This window comes from Schistocerca serialis, chromosome 1, assembly GCF_023864345.2.
Source record: "Schistocerca serialis cubense isolate TAMUIC-IGC-003099 chromosome 1, iqSchSeri2.2, whole genome shotgun sequence".
In the NCBI taxonomy this organism is placed as follows: Eukaryota; Metazoa; Arthropoda; class Insecta; order Orthoptera; family Acrididae; genus Schistocerca; species Schistocerca serialis.
The window spans coordinates 794387968-794412750 of NC_064638.1; the positions used below are offsets into that span (position 1 = coordinate 794387968).

Consider the following 24783-nt stretch of genomic DNA (forward strand, 5'->3'; position numbering starts at 1 on the left):
CTGTGCAGACAATCTGTGTGCACATACTTCTTTAGGTTTTCCCATCAGAGACATACAATATTTCACATAGAATGTTATAATGTTAATCACTAAAGTCTACCATTCCCAGTCGAAAGTTTTCGATGTAAATAACTTATCTATATTAAGTTCCGCATGATTTCTGATGACAATCTGTGAAAGAAAGACAGCTATAACGCAAAATACAGAAAGCCACAAAAACTACAGCACATGTTAACAATGTATATATAAAAAAGTAATAGCTTTTGAAATTTGTGAATGTTTTTCTTAAAACCCGAAATTCTATGTGTACTGTAAGTAAAGAGCAGTTTTTGAGTTGTTTAGTAGAAAGGGAAAAAAAAGAAACGACTGATGATGCTGTTAACCAGCGAAAAAGTCTGATGATGATGATGATGATGATTGGTTTGTGGGGCGCTCAACTGCGCTGTTATCAGCGCCCGTACAAATTGCTAGCTGTTGCTCGGTCCAAACTCGCCACATTCATGAATGATGATGAAATGATGAGGACGACACAAACACCCAGTCATCTCGAGGCAGGTGAAAATCCCTGACCCCGCCGGGACTCGAACCCGGGATCCCGTGCTCGGGAAGCGAGAACGCGACTGCGAGTCCACGAGCTGCGGGAAACAGTCTGAGTAAAAAGAAGAAAAAAAAATCGTGTTTGCTCAAGGCGGAAACTTTCCAAAAACACATTTGTTTGTAAGCGAACACGGAAACAAGAGTGAGCTAGAACCTCAAGATGCAGTTAACTGGTAATTAGTTCCCCGTTTGACCCAAACGTATTTTTCACCCGAGGCAGAAGCTAACCGTGAACCTCGTGAGGAACAAGGCGCCGTTGGGTGACCGAGCTGTGTTAGCGCACAGTGGCAGCGACCGTAGCGGTTCCGGGCAGGCGCTAAGTGGCAGGCGAGGAGCGTGCGGTGGCGGCGGGCAGTGGGCAGTGCTGCGCGAGGACCGAGCATGGCCGGCCGCTGCAGCTGGGGGCTGGCCGCCGCCGTCGCCGCCGCCGCGCTCCTCGCCGCCTCCGCCACGGGCTGGCTGCCCCAGGGCGAAGACGCGGACAACGACCTGCTGCCGCACGAGCAGCGCAGCCACCGCTGTAAGTGACCAGCTGCACCTCCACCCTACTGCGGAAAGTGCGCAGCCACACCTCCAGCCTCGAATAATGGGCGGTCTGACATGTGCTCACCAATTTTAATCAAGTTCTGCAAGGGCCCTCCGTATTCAAAATATTCATGTATTTCCGCTTTTTGCTAGACACTCCCAAGTTTTTGAAAAAATCGAGGTCAAACTTGAAGGCGGAAAATCGTACTCTCAATTATATACATCGGAATATCTTCTAAGAACAAACATTTTTATTAACATGTTAACGAGTCCAGAGATAATGGCGTTGGACTTACTAACGTTTTGGTTTTTCATACTGTATCTCGGGTACCCATCATTCTACCTGGCTAGCAGAGCGAGTCTGCGGTCGAGAGGTCAAGGGATTAGGCCACTAAACTACTGATCCGTGTTCCATTATTAGTCGTGTTACTCTTCATTCGATATTTTTTAATCAAATAAATGTACAAATGGTTCAAATGGCTCTGAGCACTATGCGACTTAACTTCTGAGGTCATCAGTCGCCTAGAACTTAGAACTAATTAAACCTAACCTAAGGACATCACACACATCCATGCCCGAGGCAGAATTCGAACCTGCGACCGTAGCGGTCGCTCGACTCCATACTGTAGCGCCTAGAACCGCACAGCAGTAAATGTACAGGGTGACAATTATTGAACTACGTGAAATAAAATCGTTATAACTTCTGAATGGTTAGCGCTAGGACGTTCAAACTGCACGGTTGGTCGCGGGGCATCATGGGAATTAGTATGATTTGCTGTAGCGACGAAGCCCACGTTCTTTGGATTCACCAATAAGCAAATTAGCGCATTTGGGGGACTGAGAATCCACATTTCGCGATCGTGAGCTCTCTTCACCCTCAAAGGGCGACTGTGTGGTGTATACCGTCCAGTCACGGAATAATCGGTGCGATATTCCTTGATGGCACGGTGACTACCGAATCTTAGGTGAAGGTTTTAGACGACGATTTCATCCCCAGTATCAAAAAATGGTTCAAATGGCTCTAAGCACTATGGGACTTAACATCTGAGGTCTTCAGTCCTAGACTTAGAAATACTTAAACCATCTAACCTAAGGACATCACACTCAGCCATGCCCGAGGCAGGAGTAGAACCTGCGACCGCAGCAGCAGCGAGGTTCCGGACTGAAGGGCCTAGAACTGCTCGGTCACAACGGCCGGCTCATCCCCATTATCCAAAGCGACCCTGATTTCGACAAGATGTAGTTCATGCAAGACGGAGCTTGTCCCCATCGATGCAGGAGAGTCTTTGATCTCCTGAAGGACCATTTTGGGTACCGAAATGTGGCTCTGAGGTACTCAGAGGACACTGGCACGGCCCTAGATTGGCCGCCATATTCTCCGATTCTGAACAAATACGACTCTTTTATGTGGGGCTATATTAAAGACAATGTGTACAACAACAACCCTAGAACCATTGCTGAGCTAAAAATAGCCATTCAGGAGGTCATCGACAGTATCGATGTTCCGACACTTCAGCGGGTCGTGCAGAATTTCGCCATTCGTCTGCGCCACATCATCGCCAATGATGGCAGGCATATCGAACATGTCGTAGCCTAAATTCGAATATCTATAGTGCTATAGATACGTTTACGTGTTGAATATAGTATGTACACGCCGTAGTTTGTAAATAATTTACGTTTCTTTCATACAGTTCAATAGCTGTCATCCTCTACATACTGTATTCAGTTATTTTCATCGTGATACATAGTACAAAAATATTCGTCAGCTTTCTCGCGATCAATAGGGTGAAACTTATCACAGAAACAGGCAAAACACAAATATTTCTCGCGCCATGCGCAACACGCGAACGAAATCTCGCCGCATCGACATTTTTCCGGTACACTGTTCGTGGGAAACATATCAGATTCATGCTGCCAAAAAGGGATCTATCAGATATCAATTTGGATGCGTACCAAGCGTGTAAAAGCGTATCTTGAAGGACAGGCGTGGACAACTCGTTATGGACCAACGCATTACTTTTGATAGCCGGCCGGAGTGGCCGAGCGGTTCTAGGCACTACAGTCTGGAACCGCGTGACCGATACGGTCGCAGGTTCGAATCCTGCCTCGGGCATGGATGTGTGTGATGTCCTTAGGTTAGTTAGGTTTAATAGTTCTAAGTTCTAGGGGACTGAAGAACTCAAGAGGTCATCGACAGTATCGATGTCCCGACACTTCAGAGCCATTTGAACCATTTTGAACAATTAATTGTGATACCATCTGTACTGTCTTGCAATTCTCTGCTGTGATGTGTCGGAGAAAGTAAACATCACGCGACTGACAAAGAGAATTGCATTTCGTTGGTATTACGTCGGTTAAGCATAATCGTCTACGAAAGTTTTGTCGTAGCGTGTCATGTATCACGATGAAAATAACTGTCAGTACATTAATACACTTATTTGATTATTAATCCCACCTTCTACAACCAAGAATCGAACACGGACGAGCACTTTGGTAGTCAATTGCCTTGGCCGCTAGACCACCAGCCTCTCTCTGCTAACCATCTGGAATCATGAGTACCCACGCTACAGCATGAAAACAAAAAAGTTAATATATTGTACCACATGATACGCCTACATTAATAAAAATATTCTTTTTTAAACGATCTTTCGATGTATAACATTGAAAATACGATTTTCCGTCATTAACTTTGACCTCGATTTTCTCAAAAAGTAGGGAGTGTCTAGCAAAAAGCAGAAACATGCGTCCCTTAGTTTCAATATAGAACGTCCTTGAAAAACTTGACAGAAGCCGGCGGCCCACATGCCAGTCTCACCTCTTGTCAGTTACACTGCTGGTCAATAAAACTCAACCACCAAAAAGGATCGATTGCAAATAACCAAGTTTTACTTATTGTACCTATACAATTGGTAGGAACAATACATGATAAATTTTTAAGTCAGTTGTGGGTACACAGGGTGCAAATTCAGTACACAGAGCTGCCATCTATGGCGTCAATATCGGTTTTAACCAGACCTGGCATACATGGCAGATCCACGCTGTTTCGCATGTGTGTGAGAGTGCAGCAGTCGAACTGGCCAGTGAGTGGTGGCATGCCAGTCGCTCAGAAACCTGTGACCAGATGTTCTCAGTGGATGAAATATGGAGAACGAGGTGGTCAGGTCGTCAGTCGAACACCCTCTATATCGAGGCAGGTCAGGACGGCACGGTTAACATGTGGTCTTGGATTATCTTGTTGAAAAATAACACGCAGAGGCCCTGAAGATAGAGTACTGCCACTGGTCTTAACACGACAGAAAAGTAGTCTCTGGTTTCCCAGTTACCGACTAAACGAACCAGAGGTGATTGTTGGTTCGCTGGTTGGTTGATTGGTGGGAGGAGACCAAACAGTGAGGTCATCGGTCCCATCGGAAGAGTGGTGAAGGAAGTCGGCTGTGCCCTTTCAAGGGAACTATCCCGGCATTTGTCTGAAGCGATTTAGGGAAATCACGGAAAATCTGAATCGGGATGGCCGGTTGCAGGTTTAAGCCGTCGTCCTCCCGAATGCCAGATGATCGTGTTGTGTTCCTAATCACATCACATACCATCACTTCAGGTGTTGTTCCCTAACACGACGATGAATCCAATCTGGTAACATTTGTTCTCCGGGGAACCTCCGCGCACGGACTCGTTCATCATATGTAGTAGGCAAAACCGGGATTAGTCCGAAAAGACGACTTGATGCCAGTGCTGCGACCAGTGGCGCATCACTGACACGTTTCTCTCTATTGCTGCTTCAAGGGAAGCCTCAGCAATGGTCGCTGCACTGACGGTCGGTGGGGCCCCAGACATCATAGCACTGACTGTTCTGATGCTTATTTTCCTGGAACATGCCCATTCCTTGAATTAAGGCATACCGCATGGCTGTACGATACTCCATGGTAGAGAACATGTGTGTGTGTTGTCTCGGACATGAGCCCTACGATTCCGAATTCGAATGAAAGTCGTGGGATCCACACCAGAGCGAGCAGCTATATAACGGAACCGGAGACCGCAGTCTCTTAAGTACCACGAGTCTGTAGTTGTCGAACCCCGACACGTGTTGTTGTTGGGCGTCTCTTCTTGTTACACGGGCATAACACGGCGTTCTAAGATGCAATCAACATTCAAACGCGATTTCTGAGTGATAAACACGGTGGGTAATCTTTCTTTATACACAGATGTAGATGGCGTTACTCCTACCTACCCTGACGGAAAAAAATCGCAGCATCAAGAAGGAGTTGTGTGAAATAAATGAAAGTCGGTAGGCGTGTTTCTAGTAGCGCCACTATGAGAATGCAAATCAGGTTTGCCTCAAATACACGCTGTAACGGTAGTGAGCGTTACTTGCCTTTGAGATTGGATGTGGTTAGTCAAGAATGCCTTTAAGGAGACAAAGGCGTCATTATCAACACGTCACAGAGTTTGGACGAGGTCATGTAATAGCGCTACGAGAAGCTGGATGTTCATTTTGCGATACTGGAGAAAGACTTAGGCAGGAATATAGCCATTGTACATGATTGCTGGCAGCGATGGCCACGATTATGTACGGCCGCAAAAAGAACAGGATCCGGATGCCCACGTAGCACTTTTTTTTGTTTCTTTTTGTTGTTTTTTTAAAATCGTATGGGACTTACTGCTAAGGTCATCAGTCCCTAAGCTTACTCACTACTTAACCTAAATTATCCTAAGGACAAACACACACACACACACACACACACACACACACACACACACGCCCGAGGGAGGACTCGAATCTCCGCCGGGACCAGCCGCCCATGTAGCACTACCGAGAGGGAAGACCATCGCGTTCGCCATATGGCATCGTACTGCGTCTGCAGCAGCAACTTTGGCACCAGTTGACGTCGCAGTAACACAGCTGTTACAGTCGGTTACTTCAAGAACAGCTCCGAGCCAGACGCCCTGTAGCTTGCACGCTGCTGACCCCAAACTACCGCCTTCTGCTATTTCAGTGGTGTCAAGCGAGAGTCCACTAGAGGGGAGGGAGAAGATCTGTTGCGTTTTCTAATGACAGCTGGTTCTGTCTCGGTGCAGGTGATGACCGTATCTTGGTCAGAAGGAGGCTAGTTGAGGGCCTGCAACCAACCTTCTGGTGTGCGATTTCGTATGACAGCAGGAGCAAGTGGTTATTCCACGTACCCTGACTGCAAATTTCTATATCGGTCTGGTGATTCGACTTGTATTGTTGCCATTCATGGACAGCATTCGAGTGAGTGTTTTCCAACAAGATAACGCTCGACCATATACCGCTGTTGTAACCCAACATGCTCTACAGAGTGTAGACGTGTTGCCTTGTCTACTCGATCACCGGATCTGTCTCCATTCGAGCATATATTCGACATCATTGGACGACAACTCTATCATCGTTCGCAAACAGCATTAACCGTCGCTGTGTTGACAGACCAAGTGCAACAGGCTTGGAATTCCATCCCACAAAACGACACCCAGCACCTTTACAAAATAATGCAAACACGTTTGCGTGATTGCATTCAACAATCTTGTGGTTACACTGGTTATTAATGAACCAGCATTTCAAATTGCAATGGCTTATCCCGCGCTTACGTTAACCTGTAATCTTGCTGTGTTAATAAGTTAAATATGTTACTTAGACAAATGTATGCCCTAAAATTCATTTTTCTACAATAATTATTTTTTGAAACTTCCTAGCAGATTAAAACTGTGTGCCCGACCGAGACTCGAACTCGGGACCTTTACCTTTCGCGAGCAAGTGCTCTACCAACTGAGCTACCGAAGCACGACTCAGGCGCGGTACTCACAGCTTTACTTCTGCCAGTATCTCGTCTCCTACCTTCCAAACTTTACAGAAGTTCTCCTGCGAACCTTGCAGAACTAGCTGTGAGTACCGGGCCTGAGTCGTGCTTCGGTAGCTCAGTTGGTAGAGCACTTGCCCGCGAAAGGCAAAGGTCCCGAGTTCGAGTCTCGGTTGGGCGCACAGTTTTAATCTGCTAGGAAGTTTCATATCAGCGCACACTCCGCTGCAGAGTGAAAATCTCATTCTGGATTATTTTTTGATGTTACGATTTATTTTCCGCCAGTTTGTTTAGTGCGGTTGCGTTATACGCTTTCCATTTGTACAGTACATCCGGGCATGTTGTGCCATTCATGCAAATTTGATGTGGTTTGCATGCCGCCTTCGTGGTGTTGCAATTTTAATTAGCAATCTTCCGCATTAAACGGATAGACTAATGGAAGGTTTTGTTACTGTTACACAACTGTACTCGCCTCCTACCACCTAAATACCATCGCTCGACTCTTCTGAATTCCATTCCATCCCGTTTCTCCTGTTGTCTCCTCTCCACCTATATCCAAACCAATACTTTGAAAATTTTGCAATGAGTCAACAGTATCACCATCTGTAAAGTCTTAACACTGTACGCGATCACCAAGGACTGTACGAATGCTTGCCACGTGCTCCCATGATGGTCGCAGGGTTGTGAAGGAGTTCTTGTTATAGGACGCTCTGTTCCTCTACCAGTGCAGCTGACAAATTCCGTATGGTCGCTGGTGACTGTGTACATGCTGCGATGCAATACGTCGCCCACTCATCCCAAACATGCTCGATAGGGTTTAATTCGAGGGAATAGGCAGGCAAGTCCATTCACTGAACATCCACACGTTTCAAGACATCCTCGATCTGCACTGTTCGATGCGGTCGTTCACTGTCATCCATAAAAAATGAAGTCATGGCTTAACCACCCGTGAAAAGACTCACATGGGTAAAGCGTACAGTGTGACAGTGACATTGATTGGTGAGTGTACCGTATTCAAAGATATGGTGATCGGTAAATCCATGCAACATTATGTCTAATGCTCCCACGAACATTGTCTAGATGATCGTTTTGGTGGTCCAAGTGTTAGGGTATGGAGAGGTTTAATGTTGCATGGGCATAGTGACCGTCAGATCTTTTAACACGGTATACTCACTGGTCAGCATTACTGTGCATCTTCCCCACGTGCGTCTTTCCCGGGGTTCGCCATGAGTTCATTTTTATGGATGACAACGCACGACTGCACCGAACATGCAGGTCGAACACTTTATTCCTTCCACAAGTGCGTCTTTTCGTTCGGCAATGACTTCATTTTTATGTATGACAGTGCGCGACTGCATCGGACAGCGTAGGTGGAGGAGCTCTCGCTAAGAGAGGATATTCGGCGAATGGGCTGGCCTCGCTGTTCCCCCAACCGAAATCCCGTGGAGCACATCTGGGATGCACTGGGGAAAAGATTTGCAGCACGTCCACGTGCGCCAGCGACCATCTAGCAAGTGTCAACCGCGCTGGTGGAGGAATGGAACGCCCTACCACAAGAACTGTCTCCAAACCTTACAACCAGCGTGGGAGCACGATGCAGAGCAAGAATTGTCGTCCGTGGCGATCACAGATCTTACTGAGAACCAAGTCTTGCCGTTTGTAGCATCCAATGGACCATCGTGAATCGCAGTGACTTCAGTGTAATTATAGGCGCATTTCTGTTCGTCTCCTTGAGTATTTATTTCAGTCACCTTCCGTGTTGTGCTATAGCAGTTCTTTCTCTCTGATTGGTCCAATATTCATCGAGTTATGTACTTGGCTGTGACACATAATGCGAAAGTTACATTCGCCCTTAAGCTTTGCACACCATTGTACTTTCGGCACTTTTATACAGGAGCCGGACACTATCCGCGAAGGTTTCATTAAAAAGAAAATAGCAGCACCAAAAATAATCAGAGTAATGAAATTTCGGGAAAACATTTGTCTAGGTAACACTTTTAAGAGATTAACATTGCAGGTTAGTGTATATGGTAGATAAGCCATTGCAAATGTACATTAATAACGGGTGCAACCGCAAAAATATTGAATGCAAGTATTTTGTTGTACATGTGACGAATGTCACTTTGTAGGATGGAGTTCCAAGCCTGTTGCACTAGGTCGAAATACGGGGACAGTTAACGCTGTTTGTGAATGACGATGAAATTGTCGTCCGATGATGTCCCGTATGTGCTTGACTGGAGACACTTCTAGTGATCGAGCAGACCGAGGCAACATACCAACACTCTGTAGAGCATGTTGGGTTACAACACCGGCATATGGGCGTGCGTTATCCAATTGGAAAACATTCCCTAGAATGCTGTTCTTCGATGGCAGCACAACAGGTCAAATCTCCAATCCAGTTTTGCACTCAGGGTACGTGGGATAACCTCGAGAGTTATCCCGCTGCCATACGGAATCACACACGAGACTGTATCTCCAGATGTAGGTCCAATGGGTCTAGCACACAGACAGGTTGGTCGCAGGCCCTGAACTGACCTCCTCGTAACCAACAGACAGCCGTCACTGACACCGAGACAGAACCAACTTCCGTCAGAAAACAGAATAGACCTCCAATTGGCTTTCGCTAAACCACTGAAATCGCAAATGGCAATAGTTTGGTGTGAGTGGAATGCACGCTACAGGGCGACTGACTGGAAGATGTTCTTGAGGTAACCGATTTGTAACAGTTAGTTGTGTCACTGATGCTAAAGTTGCTGCTGCAGACACAGTACGATGCGCCAGAGCCATACACCGAAAACCTTGGTCTTCCCTCTCGACAGAACCACGTGGCCATCCGGACCCCCTTCTTCTTGCTACCGTATATTCTCGTGGCCATCGCTGCCAGCAATCACCTACAGTGTCTAGAAATTCCTGCCAAGTGTTTCTGCAGTATCGTGGAATGCAGATCCAGTTTCTCGTAGCCCTATTACTTGATCTCGTTCAAACTCTGTGAGGTGTTGATAATGACGTCTTTGTCGCTTTAGAGACATTCTTGACTAACATCAACTCACAACGTCCAATCTCAAAGATAACTAACGCTGACGACCGTTGCAGCGTGTATTTAAAGCAAACCTGATTTGCATCCTCGTAGTGTCGCTACTAGCGGCACTCTTATGCAACTGGCGCTAAATTTGAACAGACATTATCTTTTAGATGTAGGAACACGCCTACCAACTTTCGTTTATGTCACAGAAGTTCAGACTTTTTTCCTGTCGGTGTATTTACGTCCATACCTGCTGCAGACAAGTGTCCACCACGAGTCTGGAGATAGCTTACCCCATTCCGTGGCATCTTCCTGATTACATCATCGCAAACAGAACTTTAATGCACTATCAATCTTCCATCTCCATGATAGCAGCACGTCTTATCCCAAGTGGATATGTTTTTGCAGAAAAGATTTGTCTCACTTACACATGCCAATGAACTCTCTATTCGTCTTGGCTTCTACCATCCGATCAACTTGTGCAGCAGAAATCACATACAGGTTCTCCACCTACACAGATCTTTGTTAATTGCGGACTGTTCACTGTGTCTGTTCATTGTGTCGAATGTTCTGCCTCCAGCCCCTTCTGGCTCTTGTACGTCCACAAACGAGCGCCTCGCCGCCTGCGGGTGTTTCGGTACTCCCAGAGCGCATTGATCTTGCGAGTTGCAGCGATTTAACTATTGATCAAATCCGATATAACACTATTTAAAATCATGCCTACTGAAATGAAACCTTTTAACAAGTTATTGTTACCTCTGCACTGACACCACTTCGGCAGTGGTGAAAATTATTGTTTACGTTAATCACTCCACGCCCTCCCCTTCTTAAATTCCGTCCACAGTCGAGACAGTCTCCAATATTGTAACGGCACAGAAGAGCACTTGCTTGGTATTCTTTGTGGTTCGGCCGGTTGATGTTTGGCCCAAACGTGGCGCATCATCAACAGTTTTCTTCTCGATCCGGTTGTGGTTGATGCAGTCGTGACGGATAATTGACTCACAGCTTCCTCTCCATACTCTGCCGTCGTTTTTTTTTTTTTTTTCAGAGTCTTCGACATAACTTTGAGTTTCTGTGATGTTTCATTGCCCTATGAGACGAACTTTCGCACTTCCTACTTTGACCTTGTCGCAGAACACGTCTAATTTAACTTAGTGTGTTCAGTAGCACGTGGCGTTTCTCGATACATATTCCATAAACATGCACAAGAGCGCATTTTCAACAAACGTTCCCGTTTGGATACGGAGCAATTCGCCGAACATTTTAGACAGAGCCTGTAATTTTTTTCCATTACATTGAGACGTAACACGCTGGTCACTTTTACACGAGTTGACAACCTGTACTTGTCTGCTGATGTTAACTGTGTGTGATGTGATTATTCGTCATGGAATAAGGCAGTAGTAATTTTCTGGCTGATGGCTGAGGGCAAGGCGTATGGAGAGGGAGAGGTGGCTGAGTTGAGACGCGACCTATTCTTCGCTCTTGGCACTGAAAGTAAGTGCAAGATGTCATGTCTCAATGGGCATGTAAACAGCCAGGGGAGGACCTGGTGTGTTTAACGTAAACAATAGTTCTCACCACTGCCGAAGTGGTGTCATTACAGACGTAACAATAACTTGTTAAAAGGTTACATTTCAATAGGAATAATTTTAACTGTCTTATATCAGATTTGACTGGTAGCTTAAACCGCTGCAACTCGCAAGATCAGTGTGTCCTGGGAGTAGCGAAACACCCGCAGGCAGCGAGGCGCTCGTTTGTGGACGTACAAGAGCTAGAAGGGGCTGGAGGCAGAACATAAGACACAATGACGCGCTTGTTTACTCGTTTCGTAGGAACGGAAGTGTTCGCAGCCACCGCAGTTACCGTGCCTTCTGCACCGACACGACCTTCTGCTGCGATACGATCTTGTGTCAGCGTACAGAATCAGATGAGAAACAAACAGTGAATGGAAAAACAGAAGCCAGATGTAAGTATTACGACATTGTGCACTGGCGTAGCGACTGCATTTCAATGAATGTCAGGTACGGTTCCCGCAAACAGACTTGAACGCCGTAAATATTGTGCACAATAGACCCCGCAAAGTCGATATCCAGCGTTGGACGTGTTGCCATCGACTCAGGCGCAGCACTCCCCGTATATACTCTGGGATAACACATTCGAAGTTGAAGATGCCTTCATTAAAAAGCAAGTTAAAGGCAAAGTTCTTCGAAGTCAAACAGGCACAGAGTTTGCAAACGTCTACCAGCTTATGAGGAAAAAAGCTGTGCTTGGTACCGCATTGAAACTAAAATTCACACTGAAATGAGTGGCCGAAGCAACTGGTATATAGGAAGACGGAGAAGAGCTTGAAAGGTTAGTTCAGATAATTTAATTAGCAACTCATTCGCCGCGTGGTCAATAATTTCTACATTACAGATAAATGAAGACCCACGTTGAAGTAAATTCATAAAAAGTTACTGAGTTTAATAAATTTTGAAGGAAGTACAAACACACTACGTAAAATTCTTCACACTCTTGGATTTAGATGGAACAAGACGACAAATAATCGAAAAGTTCGTCAGGAACAAAGTCTTATCAGGACAGAACGAATTGCTTCCTTTAAAAGTATCCGAGAGTAGAGACGTGAGTGGCGTCCAGATGTGTATATGAATGTGACATATGTCCATACTTGTCACACAGCACTGTACGGATGGAGTGACAATTCACTACAGGGTCTGTCGAAATTTGTTTCGAAAAGAAGCAGAATTATTATCATCCATGCTGCAGGGGAGCACAGGTTTGTACCGATTCCCTACTAAATACCTGAACCTGGCCAGAAAAAAAGCGGATTATCACAGTGACATGGACTTCTCAAATTATGAAAAATGTCTGAGGGGGAAATTAACACTTAATCTACTACATAATACTGTCCTCTTCATGGATAACGTCCTTACCACACTAGGCAACTGAGTCATGCTTCAACATCAAAATCTACGAGGAGAGAAATGATCTCCTGTTTAACAGAAAAGGAAATTCCTTTCCACAAGGACATGATGAGACGTCAGTAGTATTCGTTGATAGAAATGAATAAACCAGGCCATATCATTTATAAAACAGATACTATTTAACCGAACATGGTCATACAGAATTGAATCCTACAGGACTAATACGGTAAATAATCAAGAACGGCGTTTCTGAATGTACTCTGACAGATGAACAAATTTCTTCCATAAGGAAAGGAGACTGGAAGGAACGCTGTGAGCACGAAAATAAACTGAACAGCAGTATATTTCAAGTGATGGTTTACTGGACCAAGGGCTGGAGATGAACATAAATGTGGGAACTGGTACAGACTAGGACAGCAATGGTCGTAGTGATGGAAGAAATACTGATTACGCAAGTGAAAATAACAGTGAATCAATGACAGTGCCAGTAGAAGTGAAACAGATACGGCTACTGAAGATGAAGAAACGTAGGGTGGAGAATTTTCTACATGTGTTTTTGTGTGGAAATAATGACAATGAAAGACCCACAGTATTATGTCACACGATGAACGGTATTACTTGTAATGTGCAATTGGATCTTTATATATTTTCTTAGCATTGAAGCTAATGTTTACGATCAAATTGTACGTTTCACAAGGCTATGCTTCTAAAATAAACCCGATTATATTTTTTATGTATGATCGCACCGTCTCCAGCCCTTTGCTCGTCCGCTCCGCTGCAATGCCTCTTCCCCTTCTTTGCATTTCCCCTCCTGCGCATCCGAGTGTCCCCCTCTGTTTGCATGAAGTGTTCGTCCGAAATCTATTAAACCTGTAATTTCTTCACAACCTACGACGAGGAAAAAATACCTACGCCTTTTACATCAGCGTACACGTCGTGATTTGCAGAGGCATCTAAGCTGACATGTATTGTTGCCCATACTATCGCCTCTACCGTTTCATCTACAACCGTCACAGACGAAGAAGTTGACGAAAGTATTGTTAATGTAGTGTGTACAGTAAGTGTACCGCTTCACTGGTAGAATCTAATTACTGGCGAGATGCCTACCGGAAGATACAATCCAATTATGAGCTACACACACGTCATGCACTTGGGACAGGCCTTCTAGATGCTGAATATCAACAAGTACAGGCAGCTGTTATGCGGAAGAGCGACAAGTCACATTACGCACGCATTAATCGTGAATGGTTGGGTGGATGTTGCGAGACACAAGTGTTGTTAATTTCATAATAATCACTCCAGCTGCTGTATATGCAGATTCTATCATCGATGTCACCGATGAGCTAGGTCAATGAAAAGCCCGTTGCTGTTATAACAGACAATGCTGGCAGTGGACAACATTTTACACCAAAATTCTATGTACCGACTTGACAGAAAATCCTAGGAAGTTCTGGCCTTGCGTTAAATCAGTAAGCGGCTCGAAACAGCATATCCAGACACTCCAGGATGGTGATGGCATTGAAACAGAGGATGACACGCGTAAAGCTGAAATACTAAACACCTTTTTCCAAAGCTGTTTCACAGAGGAAGACCGCACTGCAGTTCCTTCTCTTAATCCTCGCACAAACGAAAAAATGGCTGACATCGAAATAAGTGTCCAAGGAATAGAAAAGCAACTGGAATCACTCAACAGAGGAAAGTCCACTGGACCTGACCGGATACCAATTCGATTCTACACAGAGTACGCGAAAGAAATTGCCCCCCTTCTAACAGCCGTGTACCGCAAGTCTCTAGAGGAACGGAAGGTTCCAAATGATTGGAAAAGAGCACAGGCAGTGCCAGTCTTCAAGAAGGGTCGTCGAGCAGATGCGCAAAACTATAGACCTATATCTCTGACGTCGATCTGTTGTAGAATTTTAGAACATGTTTTTTGCTCGAGTATCATGTCGTTTTTGGAAACCCAGAATCTACTCTGTAGGTATCAACATGGATTCCGGAAACAGCGAGACCCATCTCGCTTTATTTGTTCATGAGACCCAGAAAATATTAGATACAGGCTCCCAGGTAGATGCTATTTTCCTTGACTTCCTGAAGACGTTCGATACAGTTCCGCACTGTCGCCTGATAAACAAAGTAAGAGCCTACGGAATATCAGACCAGCTGTGTGGCTGGACTGAAGAGTTTTTAGCAAACAGAACACAGCATGTTGTTATCAATGGAGAGACGTCTACAGACGTTAAAGTAACCTCTGGCATGCCACAGGGGAGTGTTATGGGACCATTGCTTTTCACAATATATATAAATGACCTAGTAGATAGTGTCGGAAGCGCCATGCGGCTTTTCGCAGATGATGCTCTAGTATACAGAGAAGTTGCAGCATTAAAAAATTGTAGCGAAATGCAGGAAGATCTGCAACGGATAGGCACTTGGTGCAGGGAGTGGCAACTGACCCTTAACATAGACAAATGTAATATATTGCGAATACATAGAAAGAAGGATTCTTTATTGTATGATTATGTGATAGCGGAACAAACACTGGTAGCAGTTACTTCTGTAAAATATCTGGGAGTATGAGTGCGGAACGATCTGAAGTGGAATGATCGTATAAAATTAATTGTTGGTAAGGCGGGTACGAGGTTGAGATTCATTGGGAGAGTCCTTAGAAAATGTAGTCCATCAACAAAGGAGGTGGCTTACAAAACACTCGTTCGACCTATACTTGAATATTGCTCATCAGTGTGGGATCCGTACCAGATCGGGTTGACGGAGGAGATAGAGAAGATCCAAAGAAGAGCGGCGCGTTTCGTCACAGGGTTATTTGGTAACCGTGCTAGCGTTACATAGATGTTTAGCAAATTCAAGTGACAGACTATGCAAGAGAGGCGCTCTGCATCGCGGTGTAGCTTCCTGTCCATGTTTCGAGAGGGTGCATTTCTGGATGAGGTATCGAATATATTGCTTCCCCCTACTTATACCTCCCGAGGAGATCAAGAATGTAAAATTAGAGAGATTCGAGCGCGCACGGAGGCTTTCAAACAGTCGTTCTTCCCGCGAACCATACGCGACTGGAACAGAAAAGGGAGGTAATGACAGTGGCACGTAAAGTGCCCTCCGCCACACACCGTTGGGTGGCTTGCGAAGTATAAATGTAGATGTAGAACGTGATCCGTACATCACCAGCATGGGCTGCATAGCGTATACCATTAACCTACTAAGAAAAGATATTATGGCTCTAGAAGTACTCCATGAACTTTACCGTACAGCTAAAATGATAATTAAATATTTTAAGTTCAGCCAAGTTCCCAATGCAACTCAACATGGCATGGACTCGAAAAGTCGTTGGAAGAGCCCTGCAGAAATATTTTGAGCCATGTAACCTCTGTAGCCGTCCATAGTTGCGAAAGTGTTGCCGGTGCAGGATTTTGTGCATGAACTGACTTCTCGATTACGTCCCATAACTGTTCGATGGGATTCATGTCGGGCGATCTGGGTGGCAAAATCTTTCCCTACAGTTGTCCAGAATGTTTTTCAAGCCAATTTCGAACAGTTGTGGCCCGGTGACACGGCGCATTGTCTTCCACAGCATGAAGTCCATGAATGTCTGCAAATGGTCTCCAAGTAGCCAAATATAACCACTTCCAGTCAATGATCGGTTCATGGAAACGCAGCCGACACCATTATGGAGGCACCACCAGCTTGCACAGTGCCTTGTTGACAACTTTGGTTCATTGCTTTGTGGGGTCTTCGCCCCAATCGAATCCTACCATCAACTCCTACCAATCGGAACTCATCTGTCCATCCCACGGTTTTGCAGTCGATTAGGGTCCAAACGATATGATCACAAGCCCAGCAAAGGCGCTGCAGGCGATGTCGTGCTGTTAGTAAAGGCATTAGCGTCGGTTGTCTGCAGCTATATCCCATTAACGCCAAATTTCGCCACACTATCCTAGCGGATACGCTCCCACGTTGAGTTCTGCAGTCATTCCAGGCAGTGTTGCTTGTCTGTTAGCCCTGATTACACAAATGCTGCAGCTCTCGGTCGTTAAGGGACTGCTGTAAATCACTGTGTTGTCCCTTTTGAGAGGTAATACTTAAATTTGGTATTCTCGACACACTCTTGACACTGTGGATCTCGGAATATTGATTTCCCTAACGATATCAGGAATGGAATGTCCCACGTGTCTAGCTCCAACTACTTTTCCGCGTTCAGAGATCTTAATTCTCGTCGTGCGGGCATAATCATCTTGGAAAACTTTTCACACGTATCGCCTGAGTACAAATGACAGCTCCACCAATGCACTGCTCTTTTATACCTTGCTTTCGCGATACTATCGCCATCTGAATGCGTGTGTATCGCTATCCTACGACTTTCGTGACCTCACTGTAGTGCAGCTTACCTATTGTCATCAAGTTATCTTCCGTTATGAATCTGGAATGCACTCAACGACTGTGATATGACTTTCAATAATGATGGAGCACAGCAACCAATCGTCCTTTCCTTTGAAGATTTATTAAAACAAATCTAGATTTCGGCTAGTGCTTAGCCATTTATCAATGCACTATTTCATAGTTTCAATACATGTAGTCTTGAATGAACTGTGGCAGAAGCTCGAACAACAGGGGACTGACATACTAGGATATGCCTTGAAACTATGAAATAGTGCATTGATAATGGCTAGGCACTAGCCGAAATCTAGATTTGCTGTAATATAGCCTGAAGGGAAAGGACGACTGATTGCTGTGCTCTATCATTATTGAAAGTCTACCTATTGTGTTTTTTGTGCGTCAGTGGACACAAACTATGTTACCGTGTCCAATACTATTTGCCTATTGGCTTTATTTGTGTCATGGACGAAACAAAATTGTCGTTTGCATGTCAAAGAAGTTCATGTTATACAAGTTCTCGTTAAATTTCGAGCTTCTGTAAAACTTAGCCAGTCTTGGGGGGGTTTTGGGTTCTTTTAAATTTAGCAAGCTTTTTTCTTTGCTTCTGCAATAGTGTTCTGACCTGTTTTATGTACCACGTGTGATCAGTTCCATCTCTTATTAATTTATTTGGTATAAACTTCTTAATTTCCACCGATACTATTTCTTTTGCTATTTGTTCTTCCCTCAGTTGTTGAGCCCTTGGTTCTCGATGACCAGTAGCGTCACTTAAAACATTTTTGTACAGAGTACGGTCAGTCAAGACGTATTACTAGTCTCCAGGAAAGAAATAAGCCATAGTGCGGAAACAACCGGGCTGTCTGTACTCCGAGTGGAGATGCATAATCTTTTATAGTGAATACAAAGTCTTCCAGAAACTTTTGCTGCTTCTCATGGATTCTTCACTAGCTACCAACTTTTGAAGAGGAACGTTGTTGCTTAGTATAGAAAATAGACCTCATTCACTACCGGTTCCTGTATTTGCTGACGTTACAAATTCAAAATAAGGGAAGAAAGATTTAAGTTTGTCACCGCACTTGAAATACACATACTTTGTGCGAGGAAATCGACCATGACCTCGCTGAAAGAACCATCCTTGCATTCATATTAAATGACCGAGTGACAAAAACGTAAAAACTAAATCTTAACTAAATCTGGGTTACGCGGGAACTGAGCACCGCTGAGTCCAAACATGATTCTGTTATCTTATCTCAATCACTATACCGCCTTGCTCAACGTTTCATTTTTAGCAAACAGCAATCTAGCAAAGAAAGTGTTGAAATTTAACCCAGAACAAGAATTGAATGTTTGCGAAAATAAACTCGAATGAGCCTATCCTTGTGTAAAACGCTTACAGAAACTAAAATTAGTCAAGTCAAAATGTCAATAAACTGACTTGTTCTTGTGATGTAATAACACAGATCACCACATCGGAGACAGGTAGTCGACGGTGGCCTGTTTCATTTCGCGCGGCGGATTTACAGCTGCCGACTCGGAACACTGGCCAAGTGCCTTGCGGCCTTTAGACGGTTTTGTTTACCCTCCCTGGCCTAGAAACACAGAACACGGTCAAAACGCACAAAACGGAATCTACAAGACTCACATAAAATGGCGTGCTCCATATTCTTTCTTCAGGGAGATGACGCTGTACCGTTAGGTAGAGTAAATACTGAGAGAATCGAACATTGCAATGAAAACTGGACAGCACCAGCAAGTGAACAACACTGCATTGTGTACGAGCTCAATGGACTCTCTACACCCTGAGGACTTCCCTTCTCCCTGGTCAGCTATATTGCATCGTAGCCACAGTCTGTTTAAGATAGTACGGGGCATCCACTCAGCAAATTGTGCTCATATTTTTTAAACATACTCCTTTGCTTTCATATAAAATATGAAGATAATACCTAATAAAATTTTGTTTCATTTACCGAAACACTGCAAACCTGTTGTTGTTGTGGTCTTCAGTCCTGAGACTGGTTTGATGCAGCTCTCCATGCTACTCTATCCTGTGCAAGCTTTTTCATCTCCCAGTACCTACTGCAACCTACATCCTTCTGAATCTGCTTAGTGTATTCATCTCGTGGTCTCCCTCTACGATTTTTACCCTCCACGCTGCCCTCCAATACTAAATTGGTGATCCCTTGATGCCTCAGAACATGCCCTACCAACCGATCCCTTCTTCTGGTCAAGTTGTGCCACAAACTTCTCTTCTCCCCAATCCTATTCAATACTTCCTCATTAGTTACATGATCTACCCATCTAATCTTCAGCATTCTTCTGTAGCACCACATTTCGAAAGCTTCTATTCTCTTCTTGTCTAAACTATTTATCGTCCATGTTTCACTTCCATACATGGATACACTCCATACGAATACTTTCAGAAATGACTTCCTGACACTTAAATCAATACTGGATGTTAACAAATTTCTCTTCTTCAGAAACGCTTTCCTTGCCATTGTCAGTCTACATTTTATATCCTCTCTACTTCGACCATCATTAGTTATTTTGCTCCCCAAATAGCAAAACTCCTTTACTACTTTAAGTGCCTCATTTCCTAATCTAATTCCCTCAGCATCACCCGACTTAATTAGACTACATTCCATTATCCTTGTTTTGCTTTTGTTGATGTTCATCTTATATCCTCCTTTCAAGACACTGTCCATTCCATTCAACAGCTCTTCCAAGTCCTTTGCTGTCTCTGACAGAATTACAATGTCATCGGCGAACCTCAAAGTTTTTATTTCTTCTCCATGAATTTTAATACCTACTCCGAATTTTTCTTTTGTTTCCTTTACTGCTTGCTCAATATACAGATTGAACAACATCGGGGAGAGGCTACAACCCTGTCTTACTCCCTTCCCAACCACTGCTTCCCTTTCATGTCCCTCGACTCTTATAACTGCCATCTGGTTTCTGTACAAATTGTAAATAGCCTTTCGCTCCCTGTATTTTACTCCTGCCTCCTTTATAATTTGAAAGAGAGTAATCTGCAACTGCAAACCTCTGCATCAAAAATTAAAATAACTGTTTTGGACCACTGCCTGCTTAGGCAGTGTGTTCTCTGACACTGACCAATTTACTAGAGTTTACTGATTTATCACTGGATCGAAAGAGTGAAGTAGCTCCTGCTCCATATTTTTATATCATTCTAATCATCGACAAGTAAAACTCAGTTTCGAGCCGTTGCAGTCACTAACTTGTATAGACCATCTCGAAATAGATAATACGTAATTACAGTTCGTGTTAAAAATAAATACATTTTATTATAAATTGTATGTGTTGTATTATTAAGTTTATACCTCTGAACAGAACAAAATTTCGCCAAAGATTCCGCCTAACCATGCCACACAGAAAAACATCGCGACGCACAGGTCGGGAAAACCTACTCTACGTTGTGTTTATCGGTGAGAGCTGGAAACTTGGAAACTGTTAAAACTGCGACAGTTGGCGGCGGAGTGGGAATACTGGATTATCTGAATCGGTTGCATGCATGAAAAATTTGAAGAAATTCACATCAAACACGGCCAACATACTGTAACGGTACTCTGGGGCTGAACTCAAAATCTGTGAATGGAGCGTGGAACAGCATCGCAAAAAGCTTGGTTGTTATCACTCTCAATTCAAAAGAATTCTGGTTGTTCGACTGTTTCGCTTAATAGCTTATGTCTTTTAGTGACAGAATATATCAACAAACAAATTTTACGAACTTCCAGCATGCTGGAGTAGCTCTGGGTCAGCAACTTCTGTTAATTAATACAAAAAATTAATTAAATTAATACAAAAACCAGTCCAAAGTTGCAAATTTTAGTTTTTTATTGACTCGATGGCTAGTTTCAGGTCGACACCCATTTTCAGATCGCCGGCCGTTGTGGCCGTGCGGTTCTAGGCGCGTCAGTCTGGAACCGCGTGACCGCTACGGTCGCAGGTTCGAATCCTGTCTCGGGCATGGATGTGTGTGATGTCCTTAGGTTAGTTAGGTTTAAGTAGTTCTAAGTTCTAGGGGACTGATGACCACAGATGTTGAGTCCCATAGTGCTCAGAGCCATTTTGAACCATTTTTAGATCATAGGAACTTAGTCAAAAATGATATTTCCTAAGATGTGAAAACGGTGTCAAAAATATGCTACGTACAGTTACAGCGCATTGAGTTACCTATGTTATCTGTAATGGTAAGCGTAAGCGTAAGGAATGGCAGGCTTTCTGGAACAATAATGACACAAAATTATAGAACAATACTTCCGCTCATTTTGAGCCTAGATGGCTGCATTCCACAGTAGATAAAGGGGAGTTATGATCATAGCTCTCGTGTTCTCAACAATTATACATAGAACTCGCAAAATAAATAATAAAATAGAAGTTATCTCACGAATGCGATTTCAATACAATTTTTAGCAAAGAAGTGAATTCAAAGACTAATGTATCATACGCATCTTACTTCCCAAGATTATAGTTGTTGGTGACAGCTGAATAACGAAGCGGCCGGCTTGTGTTTCAGTCTTCCCATTCCTCCCGGTGGTGCGCTTCGCCAACAGGCAGTGCGCGGCGGACAACGGACTGAACGGGACGTGCTTCACCCGGAGAGAATGCAGCAACTACGGCGGTATCGCGTCTGGGACCTGCGCCAACTCCCTAGGTTGCTGCTGCGTCAGTGAGTACATTTTCTTCACCTGCAGCTGCTCAGCAATTAGTTGTTTACAGAGACTAATATTACAGTTGGACAAGAACTCAGAAGATAGGTGGGCTTGGATTTCAAAGAAGGTGTCCCTAGATTAATCTGAAATAATCTGAGGGAACAAGAGGAAACCAAAATTAGCACTGGCAACCTGGAGAGATGTTGCTTAGAGACTAAGTTGTCAGTGGGTTCTTATACAGGGTGTTACAAAAAAGGTACGGCCTAACTTTCAGGAAACATTCCTCACACACAAATAAAGAAATTTCCGTGGTAGAGCTCATTTTAGATTCGTCAGTATGTACTGTACTTCCTCGATTCACCGCCATGATTTCATACGGGATACTCTACCTGTGCTGCTAGAACATGTGCCTTTACAAGTGCGACACAACATGTGGTTCATGCATGATGGAGCTCCTGCACATTTCAGTTGAAGTGTTCGTACGCTTCTCAACAACAGATTCGGTGACCGATGGATTGGTAGAGGCGGACCAATTCCGTGGCCTCCACGCTCTCCTGACCTCAACCCTCTTGACTTTCATTTATGGGGGCATTTGAAAGCTCTTGTCTATGCAAGCCCGGTACCAAATGTATAGACTCTTCGTGCTACAATACGCCATTCTCCAGGGCTGCATCAGGGATTCCATGCGACGGAGGGTGGATGCATGTATCCTCCCTAACGCAGGACATTTTGAACATTTCCTGTAACAAAGTGTTTGAAGTCACACTGGTACGTTCTGTTGCTGTGTGTTTCCATTCCATGATTAATGTGATTTGAAGAGAAGTAATAAAATGAGCTGTAACATGGAAAGTAAGCGTTTCCGGACACATGTCAACATAACATCTTTTCTTTATTTGTGTGTGAGGCATGTTTCCTGAAAGTTTGGCCGTACCTTTTTGTAACACCCTGTATACACTGAAGAGCCAAAGAAACTGGTACACCTGCCTAATATCGTATAGGGCCACCGCGAGCACGCAAAAGTGCCGCAACACGACGTGGCATGGACTCGACTAATGTCTGAAGCAGTGCTGAAGGGAATTGACCCCATGAATCGTGAATTGCTGTCCATAAATCTGTGATATGCTCGATAATGTTCATGTCTGGGGAATTTGACGGCCCGCGAAAGTGTATAAACTGAGAAGAATGTTCCTGGAGCCACACTCTAGCAATTCTGGACGTGTGGGGTGTCGCATTGTCCTGCTGGAATTGCTGAAGTCCATCAGAAAGCACAATGGTCATGAATGGATGCAGGTGATCAGACAGGATGCTTACGTACGTGTCACCTGTCAGAGTCGTATCTAGACGTACCAGGGGTCCCATATCGCTCCAACTGCCCACGCGCCACACCATTACAGAGTCTCCACCAGCCTGAACAGTGCCCTGCTGACATGCACGGTCCATGGATTCATGAGGTTGTCTCCATACCCGTACACGTCCACCCACTCGATACAATTAGAAACGAGACTCGTCCGACCAGGCAACATGTTTCCCGTCATCAGCAGTCCAATGTCGGTGTTGACTGGCCCAGGCGAGGCGTAAAGCTTTGTGTCGTGCAGTCATCGAGGGTACACGAGAGGCCTTCGACTCCGAAAGCTCATATCGATGATGTTTTGTTAAGTGGTTCGTACACTAACACTTGCTGATGGCCCAGCATTGAAATCTGCAGAAATTTGCGGAAGGGCTGCACTTCTGTCACGTTGAACGATTCTCTTCAGTCGTCGTTGATCCCGTTCTTGCAGGATTTTTTTCCGCCCGCAGCGATGTCGGAGATTTGATGTTTTACCGGATTCCTAACATTCACGGTACACTCGTGAAATGGTCGTACGAGAAAGTCCCCACTTCATCGCTACCTCGGAAATACTGTGTCCCATCGCTCGTGCGCCGACTATAACACCACGTTCAAACTCAATTAAATCGTGATAACCCACCATTGTAGCAGCAGTAACCGATCTAACAACTGCGCCAGGCACTTGTTGTCTTATATAGGTTTTACGACCGCAGCGCCGTATTCTGCCTATTTACATTGTATTTGAATACGCATGCCTATGTCAGTTTCTTTGGCGCTTCATTGTACTACTGAAGCGTGATTTCTGCATTTTTAGTGTTATGTAAAATAATGTGATCTCGTCTTTGGGATCGTAGTGAACAAATTTCATCCGTGATCATCGAAAATACACTGAGACACAAATAACGAGGTATGATACCACTTAGTTTCTCGTTGCCGCGTGATAAAATCTGTATTGCTCTGGATTGTGCACTAAAGTGATATGTTAATGGTGTTGTTAGGAAGTCACTGCAAATGTATATACAATCCACTACAAAAACATCGTACTGTCATCAAAAATACCATATTTTTTATTTTTCACTCTCTGTCCCCCCCCCCCCCCCTTCTACTATCGTGTCCTACTCTGATAATATTAATTGGCTCATGTTCCATTCTTACAAAGAAACATTAAACTGTTTACTAAAATAAACACCCATCCACCGTCCACTTCGAGTCTGGTGTATAGAGTACAGAGCTTATACTCATTACAGAAATTTCATACACTTACAGAAGTGATTTCTTGTGATTCTTGCTTAACCTCATGTTTAGCTGACTTCAGTGAGATAACGCTAGGAATAGTTTCCCGAAACTGACCAACTCGTTTATAGTAAAAATGACAATTTTCAAATTTTGTCCTCTCCTCCAACCCAGATATTTTCCTGCAAATTCCCATATTAATATTGTTACAGATGGTTCTCATTTTGAAATGGAGTCAGTGACAGCTACTGCTAGAACATAACCTAAATATCAGCAAGTACTTATCAGA

General features: G+C 44.3%; 1 protein-coding gene and 1 non-coding gene across 2 annotated transcripts in view; both read left to right on the top strand.

Annotated features, from left to right (window-relative positions):
• Nucleotides 1-978: 978 nt before the first annotated feature.
• Nucleotides 979-24783, top strand: part of LOC126434319 (uncharacterized) — a 132792-nt gene continuing 108987 nt past the window's right edge. Inside the window, exons 1-2 of the mRNA XM_050090455.1 lie at nt 979-1117; nt 21799-21951. Coding sequence (XP_049946412.1) covers nt 979-1117; nt 21799-21951 — 292 coding nt within the window. The remainder of the gene's footprint in view (nt 1118-21798; nt 21952-24783) is intronic.
• Trnas-cga (transfer RNA serine (anticodon CGA)) lies at nt 7040-7114 on the top strand. The gene has a single exon. It is a non-coding gene; the product is annotated as a tRNA-Ser (tRNA).